At 41.2% G+C, this 17,161-nt stretch overlaps 1 protein-coding gene across 2 annotated transcripts in view; it reads right to left on the reverse strand.

Moving 5' to 3' along the window:
* LYST (lysosomal trafficking regulator) overlaps positions 1 to 17,161 on the reverse strand; it is a 606,044-nt gene that overhangs the window by 55,980 nt on the left and 532,903 nt on the right. For both annotated transcript variants that reach the window (XM_053711082.1, XM_053711081.1), the window contains 2 exons: positions 15,979 to 16,118; positions 15,782 to 15,879 (listed from right to left, as the gene is read on the reverse strand). In XM_053711082.1, coding sequence (XP_053567057.1) covers positions 15,782 to 15,879; positions 15,979 to 16,118 — 238 coding nt within the window. The remainder of the gene's footprint in view (positions 1 to 15,781; positions 15,880 to 15,978; positions 16,119 to 17,161) is intronic.

Here is a 17,161-nt window from a genome sequence, read left to right on the forward strand (position 1 = left end):
TCTGGAACATACTGAACCCAAGCTTGAGCGAAAAAGAAAAAAAGTCTGCCCCCCACAAGATCCACTCCCAGATCGGGGGCAGAACCTTCATGCTGACTGGCTACTTAGATTGCTTCCGCTTACTCCAGGACTGATTGGACTTCCAAGAGGGCTTAGACTGATCCTGCTTGGAGGAGGAAGAGGAAGAGGAAGACTTACCACAGAAGTTACGAAAGGAACAAAAATTACTCTGACGCCCCTTCTGTTTATTTCTCTTATCCTGAAGGAGAGAATGCCCCTTTCCTCCCGTAATATCAGAAATAATCTCAGCCAAACCCGGCCCAAACAAGATCTAACCCTTGTAAGGAATGGACAAAAGCTTAGATTAAGAGGACACATCCGCAGACCAGGACTTCAACCATAAGGGCCTGTGCGCCAGAACAGTAAAGCCAGAAATCTTTGCTCCCAATTTAATGACCTGTAAAGAAGCATCCGCAATAAAGGAATTGGCCAACTTCAAAGCCTTAATTCTATCCTGAATCTCCTCAGTAGTATCCTACTGAATAGATTCAGACAAAGCATCAAACCAATATGCTGCCACACTAGTAATGGTAGCAATACACACAGCAGGCTGCCATTGAAACCCCTGGTGAACATACATCCTTTTAAGCCACGCCTCCAACTTCTTATCCATGGGATCCTTGAAAGAACAACTATCCTCAATAGGAATAGTGGTTCTCTTAGCCAAGGTGGAAATTGCTCCCTCCATCTTAGGAACCGTCTGCCAAGATTCCTTGATAGAATTAGCAATAGGAAACATATTCCTAAAAATTGGAGGAGAAAAAGGAATGCCAGGTTTCACCCATTCCCGTGCAATAATCTCTGAAACACGATCTGGAACAGAAAAAACTTGCACAGCAGAAGGAACTTCAAAAAACCTATTAAGCTTACTAGACTTCTTAGGAGAAACTATGACCGTCGCATCAGAGTCATCCAATGTAGCCAAAACCTCCTTGAGTAACAACCGGAGGTGCTCAAGCTTAAACCTGAAAGAAACAACCTCAGCATCAGAAGAAGGAATTACACTGTCAGAATCTGAAATTTCACCCTCAGACGCCACAGAAGTATCTTCCTCCTCAGACCTATGGGAATAAACACTTGACATAACTGCAACAGAGTCAGAAACCTTACACTTCCTTTTGCACTTCCCCTGCAACACAGGAAAAGCAGACAAAGCAACATATACTGCAGAAGATATATGGGTAGCCATATCCTGCAAAGAAAAAACAACCTGAGACGAAATACAGGACACTGGGGAGAAAGCTGTGGAATAGCTTGAACAGGAGACTCCTGAACAACATCCGCCTTAGAAAATGAAAGCTCTGAATCAAAAAGCCTATCCCTGTAATGCAATGTTCTCTCAATACATGAGGAACAAAAAGGAATAGGTGGCTCTACATTTGCATCTAAACATAAAGTGCAACAGCTTGCAAGTCCTCTTGGTCCATCTTCCACAAAGAATAAACAAAATTAATTTATTTAAGAAAAAAAACTGCAGAAAAAATGCCCCCCAAAAAACATTACTATCCCTTTAAGAAATAACGTTAACCAAAAATGCCCAATAATAAAAAGAACCCTGAGCCCTTATTAAGCACCTCTACACTTCAACAAGCCTTGCTGAGGTGCTTACCTAACCTCCTAAAGACCGGAGGATCAACTGAAGCCAAAACAATCCGGACTCCACTCTCACAGCAACGGCTCTGATCATAACTCCAGAGAAGAAGCTGACAACCTCCTACGTCCGTTATAACGAAGCTACTGAGAGAAAGAGCGTGCAAAACATGCGCCAAGCAAACTCTGCCCATCGTGGGCGTATACAACCACCTCCCAGCCGGCATGACACTAAACTCAGCAAACAGCCGCCGGGAATTAAAGGCACTGCGAGCCACATGTGTTACCGAAAGTAAAACACACACCTTCACAGAGCCGTAACAAGGAGTGCAAAGTAACACTCCTAAATAACAAGACAGAGCCATACACCCTCTAACAGTGCCCCACAAAACTGCCACAAGTTAAAAACCTGCACACAAGCAGGAACAGTAACCCAATAAGTACCAACTTTCTGCTCCCAAACAGAAAACAAAAAACAGCACTTACCTCCATAACAAACTGTCTGGCAGCAGGGCAGCTCACAAAGTTTGAAAGGCATTACTCCTCACATGGACCTGTGGAAACAAAAAAGACTGAGTAAACCTACTCAGGCTTTTAAAGAAGGGCAGCACAAACTACTTGGGAGGCACAGTGGGGATTATACCCCACAAGTTCCCAAATGCTTAAAAGCCACCACTGTTCTACTGAAGAGACTGACATGGACTACGGCTAAACCCCAAAAGACCAGAGCAAACTTGCTCTGCCTAAAAAAAAAAAAATGCTTGATTAAATATTCAGACACCTAACTTTACCCCTCCTTGCAACTGATACAAGCAAAGAGAATGACTGGGGGTTGTGGGCAAGGGGGTGGTATTTAACAGCTTTGCTGTGGTGCTCTTTGCCTCCTCCTGCCTCCTCCTACTGGTCAGGAGTGATATTCCCAACAGTAATTATGATGATCCGTGGACTCACCGTGTCATTAGAAAGAAATATTAATTGTTTTAATGTTGTGGCGAATATTTTCATCACTTTTCTTGGAGGCGTTTTTTTTGCTCAGCCTATAGGAAGTCCCTGTCAGTCAAGGGGATGAAACGCGCATAGGCGGCAGCTGTTTTCTCTGATGAGACGCAGACTGTGGGGATTCGCCTACTAACTTTATGGAGCTTGCTTGTTTGTTTCTCTTGCCGGAGCTGTAACTTGGCCTCAATACATCTTGAAGTGTCGCTTGTTTCTTGGATTCATGGATATGTTTCAGAACAACAAAAGACTGAGTGTTTGGTTGAAAAATCAGTTTGAATATATAAACTTCTCCTAATTAAAAGGCTGGTTTGCTTTGGGCCATTTAGGCTATACAGAGCATTTTTGGAGCAAAAGACTTCAATCCGAAGGATTGCAACAACTGTTATAACACAATGTTTCATGTTTAAGATTGCTGTATCTGTGTACTCTTGCTGCGTTGTTTCTATACCACAGTCATATCTCTGACGTTTCCTTGTAATGTTATATTTATAACTATCACATAGATCCTTATATATTCATTTCATGACAACTATACCCTTTATGTTGGGGTTGTCCTCTGATTAAGGTGTTGTGTTTAGTTATTTCATTAACATATCTGTGTTATTTTCACATGTGTTTTATATGTGTATGAAATTACCTTAAAGGGACAGTCTACAACAGAATTGTTATTGTTTTAAAAGATAGATAATCCCTTTATACCCATTCCCCAGTTTTGCATAACCAACACTGTTATATTAATATATTTTTTTACCTCTGTGAGTATCTTGTATCTAAGCCTTTGCAAACTGCCCCTTTACTTCAGTTCTTTTGACAGACTTGCAGTTTAGCCAATCAGTGATGGCTCCCAGGTAACTTCACGTGCATGAGCACAGTGTTATCTATATGAAAAACATGAACTAACACCCTCTTAGTGGTGAAAAACCTGTTAAAATGTATTCTTAAGAGGCGGCCTTCAAGGTCTAAGAAATTAGCATATGAACCTCCTAGGTTAAGCTTTCAACTAAGAATACCAAGAGAACAAAGAAAAATTGGTGATAAAAGTAAATTGGAAAATTGTTTAAAATTACATGCCCTATCTGAATCATGAAAGTTTTTTTTGGACTAGACTGTCCCTTTAATATATGGTATTGCTTAGTTTCTGAGGTTACTACAAAGATCCTCATTCTAGTATTATGGCAACGTATCCCTAATAAGAAATTGTGGGGTTGCCCTCTGATAGAGGTGTTTTAAGTTTCCTCTTTAGAAATCAAGCACTACATCTTTACATGTGTTGTTCTCTATTGACATGAATTAACTATATATGTTTCGTTCTTGAGGTTATTACATAGATCCTCATTCGTTTTTCATGATAACATATCCCTCATTACTGTTTGTGGGGTTGCCCTCTTTTCGAAACTAATATATGAGTCAAGCTCCTCATTTCAATTTATCTTCCCCATAAGAGACATCTCTCATAGAAATTTTATTTTATTTTTTCTTTTGTCATTACTTGTAATTAATAAATTTATTTGGCATTAAGACACATGGTGGTCTGGAAGTATGATTCACTGTCTCTATTGAGTCTTACACTCAAGGGATACTGATCCTTGTATCTTCTTTCTCTATTCAATATTAAATTGCTACTTATAGGGTCTGCACCTCTGAATTAAATTTACCCATATTATAATTTTTTGCTAAATATACAGTTCCCCTTAATTTATTGTTTTTTAATAAAAAATAAATAAATATATATACATGCTGTAATTCGTTAGACCATGTACTGTCAAGCACTAGCAACTCTGTAAGTCTAAAGAATTTCGCTATTATGGAGAGAAATAATGCAAAATCCTTAGATTTTTTTTTTTAGACCTTATATTGCAATGTAGGAGACTCTACTTTACACCCAGAAAAATACATTGTGAGATGAGCATCTTTCAGTCAAATATTTGTGTTTCTAAAATGATTTAAATGTCAATGGCTAGTCTGCAGAAAAACACAGACACACACAAACAAACATTCAAAGGTGCACACAAACTCACAGACACAGAGAAATACTCAGACACACAAAAACATGTACCAACAGACACTCAGAAATACTCAGACACACTCAAAGAAAATTAAAACACACATATACACTCCTGAGACACACACACACACACACATTCAAAGACACAAAACACTCACAGAAAGACACACACACACACACTGTTAGGGCGCCAGGAATCAGACTGAGACAAGAAGTGCAAAAATAATCACACCTTTATTAATAGCAAAAAATAATAAAAAGTCCACAAGTCAAATAACAAGCCAGGAATCAAAACCAGAACTGGTAGTTAGACGAGCCGAGTCAGGAGCCAAATCGAATAGTCAGACGAGCCGGAATCAGGAACAAGGAGAACAGCAGAGTCAGGAACAAGCCATGGATCAGGAACCAGGAGGGACGTCAGACAGCCAGGTAATACACAGGAGCTCTCAGAAACAGGTCTGAGACAACGCAAGGGCAAAGCATACTGAACAGAGGCCCTTTAAATAATAAGTGATGACATCACAATTCTGAGACTGCATCCTGTCTCACATGGATGATGTTCACCAGTATGGCCATAAGAGGGCGTGCAGGAAATGAGCAGCATCACACAGTATGCACCAGAGTCAGCAAGAGAGGTGAGTAAAATGGCTGCCAGCAGCACATGGCAAACAGATCAGGGAAAAAACCCTGACAGTACCCTCCCCTCAACGACCCCTCCCCTGCGGGAGGACAAAAGGCTTATTGGGGAAACGGGCATGGAAGGCACGGAGGAGGGCGGGAGCATGAATATCAAAGGAGGGAACCCATGAATGCTCCTCCGGACCGTAGCCCCTCCAGTGAACCAAATACTGTACGCGGCCCCTGGACATACGAGAGTCAATTATGCTGCTGACCTCATACTCCTCATGGTTGTCAACAAAGATAGGGCGGGGACGAGGCAACACAGTGGTAAACCGATTACAAACCAATGGTTTCAAGAGGGAGACATGAAAAACATTGGAGATGCGCATTGCAGGAGGAAGGTCAAGAGCATAGGCCACAGGGATTGACCAGTCGGAGTATTCGAAAAGGACCAACATAACAGGAAGCCAGCTTATTGGAAGGACACATGAAGGTTCAAGTTGCGGGAGGACAGCAAAACTCTCTCACCAACCTGGTAGAAAGGCGCGAGCAGACGCCTACGATCATCCTGGAACTTAAGGCGCTGCATAGAACGATGAAGGCAATCCTGAATCTGCACCCACGTGGAACAGAGTTGCCGGAGATGCTCCTCCAAAGCCGAAATACCCTGAGACATGAATGAATCGGGCAACAAGGATGGTTGAAACCCATAATTCGCCATGAACGGGGATAACTTGGAGGAAGCATTAATAGCACTATTACGAGCAAACTCTGCCCAAGGTAACAGTTCAGACCAATTATTGTGGTGATCTGAGACATAGCAACGGAGGAACTGTTCCAGAGCTTGATTAAACCGTTCCGCAGCCCCATTGGATTGAGGGTGATATGCCGAGGAGAAGGAAAGCTGGATGCCCATTTGAGCACAAAAGGAACGCCAAAATCTGGAGACAAACTGGCTACCCCGGTCCGACACTATCTCCTTGGGTAACCTAACCCATGTAAACGTAAGACCTCCCGGGCAAAAATTGAAGCAAGCTCCTGAGCGGTAGGCAACTTCTTCAAGGGAATGCAATGTGACATTTTAGAAAAACGGTCAACAACCATAAGGATAACAGTATTGCCATTGGAAACAGGGAGCTCGACAATGAAGTCCATGGAAAGATGTGTCCAAGGACTCTCACCATTAGCAATAGGTTGAAGTAGACCCACAGGAAGATGTCGAGGAGTCTTATTCTGTGCACAAACTGAGCAGGAGGCAACATACGCAGCAACATCAGAACGAAGAGCTGGCCACCAGAATTGTCGAGTGACAGACCAAATCATTTGGTTCTTGCCTGGGTGACCAGCAGCTTTAGGATAGTGGGTGGTAAGTGTGCAAAAGTTTAGTTCGAAGATTCTCAGGAACAAAACACTTACCACTAGGTTTCTCAGGAGGTGCATTGGTTTGTGCAGCCAGGATTTCCTCCCCCAAGGGAGAAGTCAAATTAGTACGTATGGTAGCCAAAATATGGTCAGGAGGTATAACTGGAGTAGGTACAGACTCCTCCTTGGACAGAGGCGAAAATTGTCGAGAGGGGGCATCAGCCCTAACATTCTTACTACCAGGCAGGTAGGAGACCACATAATTAAACCAAGACAAAAATAGCGCCCATCTGGCCTGTTGGGGCGACAAACGTTTTGCTTCACATAGATAAGTTAAATTCTTGTGGTCAGTAAGAATGAGCAGTGGCACGCTAGTACCATCGAGAAGACGCCTCCATTCCTTGAGTGCCAAAATTATGGCCAGTAATTCCCTGTCGCCAATTTCATAATTGCACTCCGCTGGAGACAATTTCTTAGAGAAGAAACCACACGGATGTAAGGAACTGTCAGGCGTAGGACGTTGAGACAAGAGGGCACCTAGTCCAGTCTCAGACGCATCGACCTCAAGAACGAAAGGCAGGACAGGGTTAGGATGAGCCAGAACTGGAACGCAGCAAAGGCAGTCTTAAGACTATCAAAGGCCTAAATGGCAGTAGGTGACCAATGGAGTGGATCATTCTCTTTACGGGTCATGTCTGTGATAGGTTTGACCAAGGAAGAAAAGTTTTTAATAAACCCCAAAAAACGTTGAATAGACCGAAGACCAACTGGGCGAGGCCACTGCAGAACTGCAGATAACTTGTCAGGATCCATGGAGAACCCTGCAACCGAGATAACATAACCTAGGAAGGTTACTTGAGTCTGATGGAACTCACATTTCTCGAGTTTACAAAACAGGCCGTTCTCACGTAGTCACAAACCCGTGTAACATCAGAACGATGAGCCTCAAGTGTGGGTGAGTGTATGAGGATGTCGTCTAAGAACACCACAACACACTGTTGCAACATATCTCGTAGGACATCATTAATAAATTCCTGGAAAACAGGGCATTACAAGATACTCATAATGCCCGCTCCTGGTGTTAAATGCTGTTTTCCATTCGTGGCCTTCCTTGATCCTAATGAGATTGTACGCTCCTCTCAAATCAAGTATAGTAAAGACCGTAGCTCCCTTAAGGTGGTCAAAGAGTTCCATAATGAGCGGAATAGGGTAAGCATTCTTAATGGTAAGACGATTAAGACCCCTATAATCAATGCATGGTCTTAACTCGCCACCCTTTTTCTTCACAAAAAAGAAGCCAGCCCCTGCAGGAGAGCAGGATTTGCCGATGATCCCCCGCGACAGAGCATCGGCAACATACTCCTCCATAGCACAATTCTCTGCAACAGATAAACCCGGCCCTGAGGAGGAATGGCTCCGGGTTGCAGGTCTATGGCACAATCGTAAGACCGGTGAGGAGGCAACGTACCGGCACGCACCTTGTCAAAAACGTCAAGGAACTCTCTGTACTCCTATGGCAATTGAGATACCGAAGACGTGCACAAGACTTTAACTGGTTTCCGAAGACAAGTAGAAATACATTGAGGAGACCACGACAAAATTTCGGACCTGCGCCAGTCGAGACTGGGATTGTGCTTTTGGAGCCAGGGATAACCCAGAATAAGTGGAAAATGTGGAGAGTTTATCACCTGGAACTGGAGGGTTTCAAAATGGAGAGCCCCAACAGCCATGGATAACGGGGCAGTTTCGTGAGTAACGAGTGTGGGCTAAAAGGGCCTGCCATCAGTGGCCTCAATAGCAAGCGGAACGGACCGAGGCAAAACAGGAATGGAGTGCTTTGATACAAAAGCACTGTCAATGAAATAGCCCGCAGCACCGGAGTCAACAAGAGCCTGGATGACTATGGAGGAGTCCACCCAGGAAAGGACAACCGTGACCAAAGGTTTCTCCTTTAGCGGTTCCGGGGATGAGGATAAACCACCCAAGGTCTGCCCCCGACAGGACCTTAGGTGTGAGCGTTTCCCGGCCGTGTAGAGCAAGACTTCAAAAGGTGGCCCTGTAACCCACAATAGAGGCAGAGCCCCTCCCTCCTCCTAAAGGCCCTCTCCACCGCGAAGAGAAGCCTGAATCCCAACTGCATCGGCTCAGCAGTACCTGGTGACTCGGGACCAGGAGGCATGGGAGGAGAGGGAGGCATGGGTGGGAACGAACACGTAGGAGATAACAGAACAGGAGGCTTCCGCAAGCGCTCCTTGAAAGAGGGCCTCTCACTTAGTCTGATGTCAATTAGGATCAAAAAAGACACCAATGCCTCAAGATCTTCTGGTAAATCTCTGGCAGCAACTTCGTCTTTAATCGCATCAGAGAGCCCATGAAAGAAGGCGGCAACAAGGGCTTCATTGTTCTAACCTACCTCTGCGGCAAGTGTACGGAACTCAATGGCATACTGAGCAACAGATCTTGTACCTTGCTGAATAGACATGAGTCATTTAGCAGCAGAGGAAGAGCGAGCCGGAACATCAAATACCCTTCGAAAGGAGGCCACAAATTCAGGGTAATTTAAAATCACAGGTTTATTAGTCTCCAACAAGGGATTAGCCCAGGCAAGAGCTATGGGAAACGCCTGAGGTAACATCTGAAAGTAAATGCCCACCTGGTTCAAAAACCCTCTGCACTGATTAGGATCGCCTCCATATCGCTGAGGTAGAGGTGCAGAACCGGACATGCTCCTGGTAGGACTAGGTGTAGCAGCGGAAACTGGAGCAGCCATAACTTGCGGGACACTTTGGTCCAAATGTGCAGTGCGAGTCAGCAGGGTTTGCAGGGCTAGTGCAAATTGATCCAAGCAGTGATCCTGTTCATCCATCCTGGAAATTATGGCAGGTAAAGGTGGATTATTAGCACCATCAGGATTCATGGCCCTTGCGTAATGTCAGGGTGCCAGGAATCAGACTGAGACAAGAAGTGCAAAAATAATCACACCTTCATTAATAGCAAAAAATAATAAAAAGTCCACAAGTCAAATAACAAGCCAGGAGTCAAAACCAGAACTGGTAGTCAGACGAGCCGAGTCAGGAGCCAAAGCGAATAGTTAGACGAGCCGGAATCAGGAACAAGGAGAGCAGCAGAGTCAGGAACAAGCCAGGGATCAGGAACCAGGAGGGACGTCAGACAGCCAGGTAATACACAGGAGCTCTCACAAACAGGTCTGAGACAACGCAAGGGCAAAGCATACTGAATAGAGGCCCTTTAAATAATAAGTGATGAATCACAATTCTGAGACTGCATCCTGTCTCACACGGATGATGTTCACCAGTCTGGCCATAAGAGGGCGTGCAGGAAATGAGCAGCATCACACAGTATGCACCAGAGTCAGCAAGAGAGGTGAGTAAAATGGCTGCCAGCAGCACATGGCAAACAGATCAGGGAAAAAACCCTGACACACACAAAGAAAACTCAGACACACAGAAACACTCCTGAGACACACACACACACACTCAAAGACACAAACACCCACACAGACACAGAGAAACACAAGAAAAGAAAAAATAGCTATACTGTATATATAGATGCACAGTAATATGTACTCATTGGATTTATAGCAGCTAAAGTCAGAAAATGTGTTAAGTTATTCAAATTGTATTTTACTTTAACATAATTTTTTTTTTCATGACAGGTGAGGCTCTGCCTCCCCTGACTACCCATCCCTGTCTTGCCTGAATGGAGAGCTTTAGATCTGGCCCTGTGTTTAACAACTGCTGTAAGTTAGTACGCAAGCTCAGAGAGCTGTTGGAGGTGTGTATTGTGTCTATGAAGACTTCATTTTTGTTATACAATCTACTGCTTACTCTCTGAGAAGGTGCAATGTTTGATAACTGGTGCCTCCAGACCCTAAATACTTCCCTACTTTAGCCAAAATAACTCACTATCTAAAACAGATACAATCAGCATTACGTGGATTTACGGGGCATGACAGCCAAACTTTTTTCTGTCAGATAAAGCATACAATTTAACCACTTATCTAACATAGGGCAGTTACAATGAGAAATTTGAAGTGCTCATTTTGCGACAAGTTGTTTGCTGCATTTTTCATCTTTACTTTGATTTTTTTTTTGAAATTTTTTTTTTATTGAAGTTAAGACATATATCATCACAACAAGAACTCGCCCAAAGGCCAAAGTTACAACAAAGAGATTAATACATTGTCTATACATAGGTATTGTTGAGAAAGCAATAGGCATATATAGCAAGAGAAAAAACAATTTGAAATCTGGTTTTGAAGATAGACTGTATCTTGGGCGAGATTAAATAAAACTTCATTTTATAATATATTGTCAGCGTATGAGCTCCACATTCTAATAGTATTTTACCTAAGACCAAAATATCAGCCTGTGGAGGGTTAACATGAATATCAGCCACTCTTGGGCCGAAGTAAATAGGGGGGTGGGGGATATTCAGCGGGTAAGCACCGCTATACGCATAGGGAAAAGGGTGGGGGGGCGGAGCCATATATATAGGAACTAGTAGGGCATTGTACAGAATGCTGGGTTAACTTATAAGCAACAAGCTGACCATAGATTTATTTCAGGCTATCGTGAATATTAGAGTTCTCCCCTCCAGGAAAGCTTTTAATACAAAATATAAACCAAGTGTCCCAAGAGGTATTTATATGGGACCAGACGGTCAAGGTAGTTCAAAGTTTACCACTACGGGGCATTATTCGGGAGTATTTTAGAATTATACTAAATGTATGATGCTTTATAATCATAGGTAAAAGACAACCTTATTGCAATAAATAGAGGTGTGTCTAAGCAAGGGAGGCCTAGTCTTCCTGTTATAACTGGTTAATATGACTTGATCTAAATAAATGCTATTAATGTTTACAACATGTTTAGACGGTATGCTTACCTCCATGAGTATATAAACTATTGGTGAACTATAGGTAAGCCTGGTTAAACAAACCCAAACAATAAAAATTTCATACCATAAATCTTACCTAGAACAATTTGCAGTCTCATATAACATATATACTATAAGCAGCACCTACTTCTCATTATTAACTGAGCACTAACTACTACACATAATTAATAATGGAGAGAGTTAGTTGAGGCATATTAAGATAACTTAGAGTCATGTTAGGTTAGGCTAAAAACATTTAACTAATAAACTTCACTAATCCCTATTAGCTATATAGAGAAAGAGATATGCTTAGGCTGAGTGCAGGCATGTCCTTTTAGAGATCACAGCAGACTCCACCAAGGAATGACAGGACTTTCAACAGGCTGTCATACAACAGGGGAAACAGAAGACTAATACAAAGGGCAATGTAACGCTAGGTGATAAAAGTATAATAATGGACTAGGGAGTTAGGATGTATAGCATTAAAAAAAACACAGGGTTCCTTATTATTCAAGTAAGTTATATCAGCCTATTAGAAAGAAAGGGCAATGGCCTTAAGAGGAAGGACCGCTCTATTTAGCATAAGTTTCATTATAAAAATATAGGGTTAAGGTGTTCCTAAGGGCACAATTGCAACATGTGTGTATCAGTATAAGAAGAAGCTTGTATATAAACTGTAGTGCACACAGATAGACATTCATATTGTCCATAGTTAACTGCTAATCTCTAAAAAGCCCTAATCACAAAAGCTGTACTAGATTGGCTTGGTAGCATATGCAATTGTTGTTGAGCCATATGGGAGGTAGAATATAGTGTAGTACCTTTATAGGCTATCTAGTACCTTTTAATAATAATAGCGTTGCCCTGAACATTGACACACATGTAGATAAAGTATATAATTGCAGTGCAATGTAAAGTTCCACTATAAAAACATATGTCTAAAACTACCACATAAATAGTTTCAGCTAGTGCAGTATGATTAAACTATAACATAGTATAATTGAACAAGGTAGCTTACTAATAGGGAATAAAAACTTTTGTGAGCTTTTAAGCTAGAAAAGTACCATTGAGAATAGCCTCACTGTTCTGAAGGCAAATTAAATACAGAATGTATATGGATGTGTAAAAGAGCATCAATGTGAACATCAAACAAAATAATATGAACTGGGATTATACATATACAAACAGAGAGCAATCTACATCATGGAGGGCAGCCCTGAAAGAGTTAACTCGAGTGTCACATATTAGATAAACTAGGTAGTGGGAATAGATAGCCCATGCCAGTTCTGTAGCGTAACCAGCAAGTCCCATTAAAGGCAGGGGAGTGATTCAGCCAATACCCCTTCGTAGGAGCGTTAAATAATGCAGTGAGTGCAATAACCGGTGCAGGACAGGGAGCATTGGAAAATAGGGCATGTCCTGAGCTGTTACAAGCTGTCTGCCGACGTTGTCGGAAAGTAAAGAGTCCCAATAGGTATGTTTCCAGCTTCTCACGCTGTAGCGGTCACAATGATTACCCATTAGCAGCAAGCAGGTTTCTGGAAGTTGAGTCACCACAATGCATACCGGACTCAGCAACTGCAAGGTATGTGTTTGTGTTAGGAGGGATCTAATTGACACTAAGTCACCATGCAGATCCGCTTGCGGCATCTGATATCCAACCTCATCTGCCTCCACTAGCAGCTGTGTATCGACATCCATGTCACTCAGATCACCTTCCTTTAGGGAGTCAGGCTCTTTTGAGGCAGGGGAGGTCGAGGGATAAGTGGGCATAAGCGCTTGGATTATCGGCGCTATCCTCTCCTTATGTTGCGCAGGGCTTGGTTTTGGAAGTACTCGTGCGACATCCCCAGTCCCAATCAATTCAGCAGCGGGCCTTTCCCTGCATTTCTGATCGCTTCTAATCACTGATCTTAGGCTGTAGAAGTGAGATGTCATCTGGAGATCCAAGCTCTGCAGCATAGCTTTGATCTCAATATAAAGATCCTCCATGGTGAGACGTTAAAGTTGGTGGTGTATTGCTAGCGAAACAAGCTTGTAGCTGAGAGGTAGCTCCTGCAAGATGGCGTTTCTCACAGCATGGCCTCCGCAAGCCGAGTGTGCTAGACTGCAGGTTGTCAAAACAATAAAGTAGAATTTTGTAGTTTGTGAGACGTTGGGTAAGAGCTAGATGTCTGTAGCAGGATAGTGGAGGTAGCAAACGGATTTAGAGCATACATCCATTAGTTAATCTATGACCTCCGTAGTTTTAGTAGGCCTCACAGCCCTGCGTGTGCTCCAAATGTAGAAGTCTAGTATGACAAAAGACTGATGTATAAGTTCAGCAAAGTAACTTTCAAATAGTGTAGAGATAATCCTGCTTGGTCAGAAGTAATTATTTGGGGCAAATTACATTAATAAAGCTGCAATTTGCCGTTGTTTTATAGAAGCTTCAGCAGGAGCTCTCTGAAACACGTCTTCTCTGCTCAGCTGTTGGCTCCGCCCCCTCTTTACTTTGATTTTAACATATTTGTTTTTTCTATAGGAGCACAGTTTAATATCCGTTTAAACTAAGCAGGGCTGTCCTGTTAGAGCTATGTCTTGATTGGCTGCATAAGACAACCCACTGCTCTGCTTGTTCTTTTTACTTTAATCTTAAATTCCTTGAACTCTTTGGATGGTTGTTTTGACACACTGATTGACTCTGATGGACACATTGGTTGAAATTGTATGAAACTATAGTAAAACTTATTTTTATAGCAATATTGGTCTTTACTGTTTTGTGCACTGAATTATAACAGTAAAGACCAATACAGCTATTAAAATAATTTTAAAATGATAAAAAAAGGACTTCATAGGTCATTCTATTCCTTATCCAATTTAAAGTGACAGTTACATAAGTATTGATGATTCAGATAGAGCATGCAATTGTAATCAACTTTCTAATTTATTTATATGATTAAATTTGCTATGTTCTCTTGAAGAGTAATCCTAGAAAGTCTGATAGGAGCTTAGGAGTGTGCACTTCTTTAGCATTCTATGGCAGCAGTATTTGCAACTATGTATAACACTGCAGTAAACAATGTTGTAAACACTGCTGCCAGATGGCTGAAGACACATGCACGCTCCTGAGCTTGCCTGGGATTACTCTTTAAAGGGACAGTCTAGTCCAAAACAAACGTTCATTATTCAGATGGGGCATGTCATTTTAAACAATTTTCCAATTTACTTCTACCACCAACTTTGCTTTGTTCTCTTGGTATTCTTAGTTGAAACCTAAATCTAGGAGGTTCATATGCTAATTTCTAAGCCTTTGAAGGCCGCCTCTTAGCTCAGGGCATTTTGACAGTTTTTCACCACTAGAGGGTGTTAGTTCATGTGTTTCATATAGATAACACTGTGCTCACGCACGTGGAGTTCCTAGGAGCCCACACTGATTGGCTAAAATACAAGTCTATCAAAAGAACTGAAATAAGGGGCAGTTTGCAGAGGTTTTTTTTTTTTATTAGAAATAATACAATGTTAAAAAAATAAATACATAAATATGTTTTATTTTAATGGTATTATAGTTGCAAAAATTGTACTCAATTTCCATATTTAAATAATATTTCTAGGGATTTTTAAGAAAATGTATCTAATGATTTTCTATTTAAAAAACAAACAAAAACAAAACGCTATTAAAGGGACATTCCAGCCATAATTGTTATTCTTGTGGATGCAGTTCAGTTTTGAATAGAAGCCCTTTTGTAATATACATGTATTAGTAAAAATGCTTCTAATAAAAGCTATAGTTGTTTCAACAGTGTATTTAAGTATGCACAGTTCACCAGCATTTTAGACACAGCACAGAAAGCCTAAGGTGTTTGTACCATCTGGTAATGACTCAATTTGTTAATTGCTTACATGATTACAAGCCCCACTGGCACTCTGAGCAGCTGCAGTATTTGAAATGCTGGTGCACTGAGAATATCTAGCTATGCTTCACATGCACGTGCAGAGAAAAATGTTAACACTAAAACAGCATTAACTTTTACTAGAAGCATCTTTGCCAATACATATATATTGCAAATATGTTTCTATACAAACACGTAATTCATATACGTGCATTTAAATTTTGACTGGAATGTCCCTTTAAAGTCTATGGGGATTTCTGTAGATAAATCATTTGATACATTTTTTTTTTCTATCTATTGTGATAAATCCCCTAGACAAAATGATCTGACCTTTAATGCTTGATTATATAAAGCTTTTTTGCTGGTCGCTTACCTGAGTCACAAACAGTGGCAATATCTCCTGTTGTCTCGCTTGCAGATACAGCAGTAACAGGGCTTTTGTGGCCTGCAAGACTCTGCACATAGCATAGCCTGTAAAATTATATATATATATAAAGAAACTAATTGAAAGGAAGCAAAAAAAAACCCAAACCAAAACAAGCCATTTTCAAACTAATTAACATATCATACCTGTTTAAGTCCCACAGAATGCATGTTCCATCCTTGCTCACGCTAATCAGTATGCTGTACGGTTTGCAAACAAACAAGCTTGTGATCTCAGCAGTATGTCCGTAGAGATGTGCCTGTGACTCTACTTCAATCTCAAGTGGCTAGAGAAAATAAATTAGACACGGTTTTATTGTATTAGCAATTAATAAATCGAATAAATTGTTGTTTATTGGACATCTCAATGAGTCAATTAAAAAATAATATATTAATATATTTCTCTACGTTTCTAAATTTGTGTTACATCTATCTATCTATCTATCTATCTATCCATCTATCTGTAATGGATTTATTAAATATTGATGGGTCTGCAATCATGCAGAATCAGTCATTCCTGTATCCTTTAGGAATGTGGGCTAACTAATGGCTTCTCTGAAAGTTGCTTCTAGTAGAAAATAATCAATCTATGAAACGCAGCAAATGACAGGGGATTGTGAAGACAACTGTCACTAAAAATAAACATGAGTTTCTCTCATCGTTTTGTAAATAAAACAGCGTTACACTCACTCTATATGTTAGGAAAGTAGACCGCTAACACAGCGCCTCCGGCCGCCCACAGCACAGCGCTCTTCTCCAATGAGGTGACGTTTAGACCTTTAGCCGTGCTAGGATGTCAGCTGACAGGCATGGCTATTGGTCTAGAGGTGGAAACGTCACCTCATTGAAGAAAGCAATGTGCCGTGGGCGGCCGCAGTCGATGTGAAAACGATATGCTTTTCTAACAGCTAGGGTGAGGGTAACGCTGTTATTTACAAAACGGTGAAAGAAAGTCATATTTATTTTAATGATGGTAAATCCTAGCGTTTGTTATATGCTTGGGGTTACCATCACTTTAATGGCTTTATAACTCATTTTACTTTGTATATAATAAAAAAAAATCATATCATTTAAAGGGATATGAAACCCAACTTTTTTCTTTCTTTATTCAGATAGGGCTTGCAATTTTAAGCAACTTTCTAATTTACTCCTCTTATCAATTTTTCTTCGTTCTCTTAGTATCTTTATTTGAAAAAGCAGGACTGTAAAAGCTTAGGAGCCGGCCCATATTTGGTTTAGCACCTAAGTAATGAAGAAAAATTGATAATAGGAGTAAATTAAAAAGTTGCTTAAAATTGCTTGCTCTATCTGAATCATAAAAGGAAGAAAA

Source organism: Bombina bombina, chromosome 4 (genome assembly GCF_027579735.1).
Source record: "Bombina bombina isolate aBomBom1 chromosome 4, aBomBom1.pri, whole genome shotgun sequence".
NCBI classification, from domain to species: Eukaryota; Metazoa; Chordata; class Amphibia; order Anura; family Bombinatoridae; genus Bombina; species Bombina bombina.